General features: G+C 33.9%; 1 protein-coding gene across 1 annotated transcript; it reads left to right on the forward strand.

Moving 5' to 3' along the window:
- Positions 1 to 625: 625 nt before the first annotated feature.
- Positions 626 to 6,310, forward strand: LOC138139063 (trypsin-like). Its single transcript, XM_069059227.1, has 3 exons — positions 626 to 879; positions 943 to 1,529; positions 6,139 to 6,310. Exons 1-3 carry the CDS (start codon positions 657 to 659, stop codon positions 6,286 to 6,288), a joined length of 960 nt encoding a protein of 319 aa, XP_068915328.1. The 5' UTR covers positions 626 to 656; the 3' UTR covers positions 6,289 to 6,310.
- The last annotated feature ends 454 nt before the right edge of the window (positions 6,311 to 6,764 follow it).

Raw genomic sequence — 6,764 nt, forward strand, 5'->3', positions numbered from 1 at the left:
ATGTGCTGTTGTTAACCTAGAAAACAACTTTTCGATTTCGGCAAAGTTCACAGACGTTTAGTGTAATTGTAAGCAACAATTATCCTAGAAGAAGTAGTAATTGAAGATAAAACATTAATAATTCTTAATGATTAATTAATAACAGATTTTTCCAGTGGCAAGTAACCAATAAAACGACTGTGCGTGGCAAGTATAATTATGGGTATGACTCAAACAAAGACTAACGTTTCCATAAAACAAAGATGAAGTAGCACTCTTGATTTGTTTTCTTTCTGATCGCTCGATACATTAACAATTATTAACATTCAGGAAACTGAATACATGTTACGCATGAATACAAACAGAACTGCAACTCACTCAAAACACTTATTAATAGTCGTTCTTACAGCGGAACAAGCAAAAATTACATCTACTTACAGATATATTTTAAAAAAATAATAAATTTCTCCAAAATACGTTTTTTTGGTCTTTACAATTTCTTCACTACTTTTTGGCGTATTATTCTTTGAACGGATGATTGCTTTGATACTTTTGTCTATTACTTTTTGCACACCGCAACGTGTCGACATTCCGCACTATTTCAAAAAATAATTATTAAACTTTTATGACATTCAAATGGTTTTTTTTTCTTTGTTGGATTTGTTAACTTAAGTCGAATGCTGAGCAGTACGTCTGGATTAAATAAGCGATTCGATTACTTAATACTTTCTCTCAGCCAGTCTACAAACCTAGTGCGAACAGCAGTCAACAACCATGCAGGAAGAATGAAAACCTTATCATCCGCAACAAGTATAAAAGAAATTCCTCGAGTCTGTTCTCTTCAAATGTTCACAATGTTCCAATTGTTGTGTTTCGGTGCAGTAATTTTATCGGCAAACCGTAAGTAACACCCCACCAAGTGTCCACCGCCGCCTCTTAATCCACGCTTCTTCATTTTCAAAGCCCAATTTCTGTCGTTTAATGAAGCCATGGAGCGAATAATCCACGGCACAGTGGTCGACATTTCAGATTTTCCTTACCAGGTGGCTTTGGTCTCGCACAAGAACCACCGGAAGCACATAATATGCGGGGGTGCCCTGGTGAGAGCCACAATCATTTTTACAGCGGCTCATTGTACTCACACCGGAAACGACGAAGAAAGAGAGAATCTTTCAGTTCTGGTCGGCGCCAATTATCTGAACGACCCCAACGGGCGCTTTCATGAAATCGACAGCGTTACGAAACATCCGGATTTCAGTTACCACGATCTCGATAAGGACTTTTCAGTGATTATCCTGAAGGAGCCGGTCGAATTTGACCACAAGGCGCGAAACATCGACATCTCGCAGACGGATCACGAGGGCGGCACTGTTGCCACTATTTCCGGTTGGGGGCGGACGGAGTTCGGGATTCCCTCCAAATACTTAAGGGCCACGAAGCTCACCGTCGAAAATTGGCACAAGTGTCAGGATTACTTCCCGGGTATTTTTCATCCGAAGATAACGAGGAATATGATCTGTGTCAGGCCCAGCAGAACTTCAACCTACTTTGTAAGTTGTAATTTTTACTTTGTTACTGCGAAAATAACGGTCATCTGACAATTAGATTTTGTACTCGGACAAATTTTCCTTATTTTTTATGAGCGTTTCATGGAGTTCCTCTTAATCGGGCTCTATGCTTTTAACTAATTCTGCTTAATGACAGGGGAAATGGTTTAGATTTTGAACTATTAATAAAATAATATTAGTCCAAAAGTTGCGCAGACCATTAGGAATAGATGTAAATGACGCCTACACTTAAAAGCACAAATTTTGTTTCAAACTCAACACTATTTAAACTGATTTATAATCTTGAATTATTTTTTAACGACCAAATGTAAGTGAAAAAAAGCAAGATTGACTTTATGATTACAAAAGAATCTTCTTATTCTTAAACTGCAGAAGTGGCTGAAACTCCAAAGAAAGTCAACTGTGTGGAGCGTTATCAAATCTGGACAGCAATTTGAGTAATTTGTGACGACCGACAGCAATGGACTGTCCCAACCGTTCCAACCCACATAAAAATATTAGTACATTATAAGTCGTTCCGTGAGATCGAAAAAAAAAATTAAAGTAGGCGCTGACTAAACATTTCAGTTGGCAATTCGTTAAGATTTCAATTATCTGATGTCAGTCTTAAAAGTTAGGTTAGTAATTTTGAGAATGTTGAAATCTTGATTTTCATAAAGAATTTTGTGTGACCTGTCGGTTGTAAAAGAATTTCCTCAGCTAGTGCAATGAAACAATGAGATTTAAAACTCCCGCACCTTTATTTAACGTCAACGGTGACCACGGAGCACGCGCACGCCGCTTGTTTATAAATCGATCCAAGATCCAACGATCAATCAATATTATCCAGAGAGGTTGTTGTCGGTTGTGGGGCTCTTGTTGTCAAGGGGTAATTTCATGCACAAGAGACACACGATAAAGAAAAAAGTGCACATCTTTTTTAAGGGTTAATCTCTGCAATAATTCTTTGTTCACTCTCTTCAATATTTTCAGCTGATCTTTTTGTCGGTCGTCTACTGCCTTTTTTGCGCAGAACACTACCTGTTTCCAAAAACATGTTTACGCATTTGTAGACTTTCTGGGCAAGTTGTTGGTTAAGTGCCTTGAAAGTCCCGAAACTTTTGTTGAAATTCCTCAAAAACTCGAGGTGTCCAGTAGGACCAAGCCTTTCTCCATTGCTGAAGAAACACTGGGCAATAAAATTGTGTTGCTCTGAAGTGAACATATTGTAATAGCAAATTTTAATAGTCAATAATTAATAATGACAATTGCCATTGTAATGACATTTAAATTAAATTTTTACGTGCTGCCAACTGAAGTGTATTAATCATGGCCATCTCGATTTTTTTTTATTTTCGAGCGCACGGTACTATAAGTCCTGTATTCTTAACTGTACCTGAAACTCCAAAATAACAATTTAAAACTACATCATAATCATCAACTAATAATTGCAATTTCAATGTTTATTATTTTTTATTATCGAAAGAAAACGAACCCCTCCTTAATTATCAAAATACTCTGAAATCGATTTCTCTGAACTGGATAAAACAATTAAACTCAATGATTTTCCTATACAACGTTATTGAAAATCTAGTTAAGCACTTCTAGTTAAATTTTTCATTTGTACCTGCAGATTGCTTAAGAAGTTAGTTTTTTAAATAATTGATCATGACCTAAATTGGAAACTTAATAATTATTGCGATCGATTCGACTCAGGTAACTCTCTGCCATTATTCCGGCAGTGAGAATTCAAGATGAATAATAAATTTAGTCATAAAATCGGACGAGGTGAATCACTGTCGTAATACCATATGTTTCAAAAAATGTATGATCAAAATGGGCGAAAAACAAAGCGTTGAAAACGCGCAGTTTTACATTATTACATTACAGAGTAAGATTTACATAACCTAACTTTGAATTTGCGAATTACAGTGCTGTATTCTTGATCAAGTATTGGAAACTGTGACTCATTCCTATAGGAACCGTTCTCAAAGACCATTTTTGAACTGTTGTAATAGTGAATGCAAACATCATGTTCGAGCCTGTGTGTCTTAAATTATACCTATTAGCTCGAATTGCAGAAAAAATTTGAAGGTAGGTCCTGAAATTACTGGGCAGCGTTTCGGTGTTATCTTCCAATTTTTTAAAATTACCTCTGAAGAAAAACTTGACCGGGACATCGGAGAACAAAACTGGCAGCTAGTGAATGCGGAAAGTTTATAAATATAAAACTGTTTTAAAGAAAATCATGAAACTGGTGTCTGTATTTTTTATAGATAAAGGTTCTAAAATTAAATAATGTATTGACAATAATATGATTATAAGTTGTAATGGTTTTTTTTAATTGAAACTTGTATCTTGTATTTGAGAATGGTGCGTAATAATAATTTATAAAACAAGTGCATAAAGTAGTACTTTTTTCACTAATGAGAAGTTTGGCAATCTCATGAATGAAAAAGGATACTGTATGCATGCAATATTTTTTCTACAACTGTCTGCGATTCAGCTAGAGCGAAATAATGTCACGTACTGTCACTTTTTTAACGCTTTTGCTTGTTTACTATGTATTACCATAAATTCTAAAACTTCTAATTAGAAATTCCATATTACATATTCCTTTGGTATTTGTAATTGTAAGAGCCATTAATTACTTGGTAAAACATAACGTCTATTTTTGCTTAAAAGATTTTCTCTGAAATGTTGATTAAAGCTGTGAAGATAAAATCTGTCCTCTTCTGTAAATAATAAGTGTCCCTAGTTATTTGACCCACGTTCACTCTTGTGTTAAATAATCCAGAAAAAGCTTTCAAAATAAATTGATAATTACAAAATATATGGGAACAACAGATTGGTCTTGTATTTGATTACGTCAAATCTATTAAATATTTACTTAATTAAAAGGTTCTGATTTAAAGGTCAAATAAAGCGTGTTAAAATATGTTTAACCAAGTTCGTGGGAGTTTTTATTATTATCGGTTCGTGTATTATTATTGTCACCCCATCACATAAAATAACGATAAATAAACATACGTAATCGTCTAAATTATGATTTCATAAAAAATGTATCTGACGTAATTGGCAACGTACTTTATCAGTTGCATTTTTTGTGTACAATTTCTTCTAACGTATTCCCAAAACATAAAATCACGAATTTTGGTTCAGTAACAAACACATTAAGGGAAAATTATTCATCTGGAACAGTAAACATTTGGTTTGCGGTATATTACAATAATTGTCCGCGGTTTTGTCAACTCTTTACTTTGTTTTGTTACATTCAAATTGCTACACTTACAAATATTTTTTTGTAATGACGCTTGGTTACTCACATTTCTATAATATGTAGAACCAAATGTACTTATAGTAAAATTAAAAAACTTCTAAAATATTTACATATTTTGACTGCAATTGGTTATAAAATGTCCTCTCTAGGCTATAGTTCCGTCAAATATATAGTTGGCCCGGCGGAACAGTGGAGTAGTCACGAGGTGGTCACGTGATAGTTCGTAGTGCCGGCGACGTCATGCAAAGGCCGATTTATACTACTTTGGCAAAGTTAAATTTGACTAATTTAAGAATGGATGGAAATTTTGGCTGCGTGCATTGTGCTGCACCATATTTCTTAACGCGCGCCCTTTATCCCCGAAAATCACCTGAAGATCACGCTAGTTTATTACTCCATTGAACCGCCGCGCCGCGCCTACAATACAAAATAAATTTAGGTTATGTTTTGAAAATTTTGAACGTTCGGATTTTTTGATGTTTATTTAATAAATTAATGTTTATTATTTTAAAAATTTACATCACTTCACCTTTATTTTATAAACAAAAAATGTCTGGCCTGGATTTTTTCTTCATTAAATCTGTATTTTACGTCCAAGACGACATCTTGACAGCAATAGTGTTTATTCAGAAACAATTCATTTTATAGAAAATATTCAGAAGAAAATGTTTTGCTTTGAAATATCATATCTAGAAAATTATTGAAACGACAATTACTCTTCTTGCAGCTTTCAAATCGAACGTTCCATATATTTCATTCTTTGTGCTTTAGGAAAAACATACGTATAATTTTCGAGGTGTTATATTAAAATCACCGAGAAACCGGAAACCTGTTTCTCAAACGATAACAGGGAAAGACTTAAAGTCTTCGGGAAATTGATTTTTTTCACGAAAATGTTTTGTTCCATGTTAAAACCCCAGAACCAAGGAAAGGTGGAAATCTTTTCTTATTTATCCGAAAATACAATATTTAATGAATAGAAAATATTCTCTGTAAATATAGAACATTTTTAAAACTACAATTTACAAAGACTTTTTCTATTAAAATATTGATGTAAAATCAAATATTTCGACAGTAAGAAAGCTGTCGACGTATTCACTTTTATTTAAATCTTCAGCTACCTGAAAAATGTATCAAAACGTTTTCTTTATTACATCTAAAATATAAATATTTACAAACCAATGAATGAAAACAGTGAAAACATATTTTATTTTTCCATAAACAAATAGCAATAACCTGTTTCATGGCTTAGAATATAGGTCAATACGTTGTTTATATTTAGAGGAATTTTATGTTCTTGTTCACATTATAAACCTGATGAAACTTTTTTAGGGTGATTCTGGCGGTCCCTTAGTTGTCAATGGAGAACTCATAGGTCTAGTGTCCTTCGGCAGGAGGGTAAGTGACAAGAAGAAAACAACAGTGTTCACGCGAGTTAAAAATTTATTAGACTTTGTCGAAGAAGTAGTTCCTGGATTTTAAAATTAATAAATAATGGAAGATGCATCTATTTATTTTACAACCTGCAACTTGCACAACAGAATCAGTGCAAGAGCAAAATGCACTGGAGGAGATTCACCACAGGGTCATGAGGCGACGAAATAATTATTCCCGCTCGAATCCTATCAGATTACAAGCGTAGGCCCTGATACCTGATAAACCTTGAACAATTATGATTAATTTGAGGGAAATCACCGTTTTATGTCATCCATTAATAACAAATTTTCAGTGATAATGCTCAAGAGAGTTCTTCGCATATAATAAATAAGTTATAACTAAAAAATACATTGAATTTACAATTTCGCAGATTGTATTAAATTTAAAACAAGAAAACCATTAATTCGGATTAAAGTTAAATAGCACATATTTCACGAGAAAAGCCTGAATGTTTTTTTTTTCGTGGCTATGTCTGGAGGCAAATTGCTCCCTTCAAGACGATTCATTACGGCCAAAGCGGA

The sequence above is a fragment of the Tenebrio molitor genome, chromosome 9 (genome assembly GCF_963966145.1).
Source record: "Tenebrio molitor chromosome 9, icTenMoli1.1, whole genome shotgun sequence".
Lineage (NCBI taxonomy): Eukaryota > Metazoa > Arthropoda > Insecta > Coleoptera > Tenebrionidae > Tenebrio > Tenebrio molitor.

What these genes read in the sequence shown, in the direction of transcription:
- LOC138139063 (XM_069059227.1), top strand. Translation starts at nt 657, where the DNA reads ATGCTGAGCAGTACGTCTGGATTAAATAAGCGATTCGATTACTTAATA. An exon ending in AGTAATTTTATCGGCAAACC is followed by an intron (nt 880 to 942) that starts GTAAGTAACACC and finishes TCATTTTCAAAG; the next exon opens with CCCAATTTCTGTCGTTTAAT. An exon ending in GCAGAACTTCAACCTACTTT is followed by an intron (nt 1,530 to 6,138) that starts GTAAGTTGTAAT and finishes AAACTTTTTTAG; the next exon opens with GGTGATTCTGGCGGTCCCTT.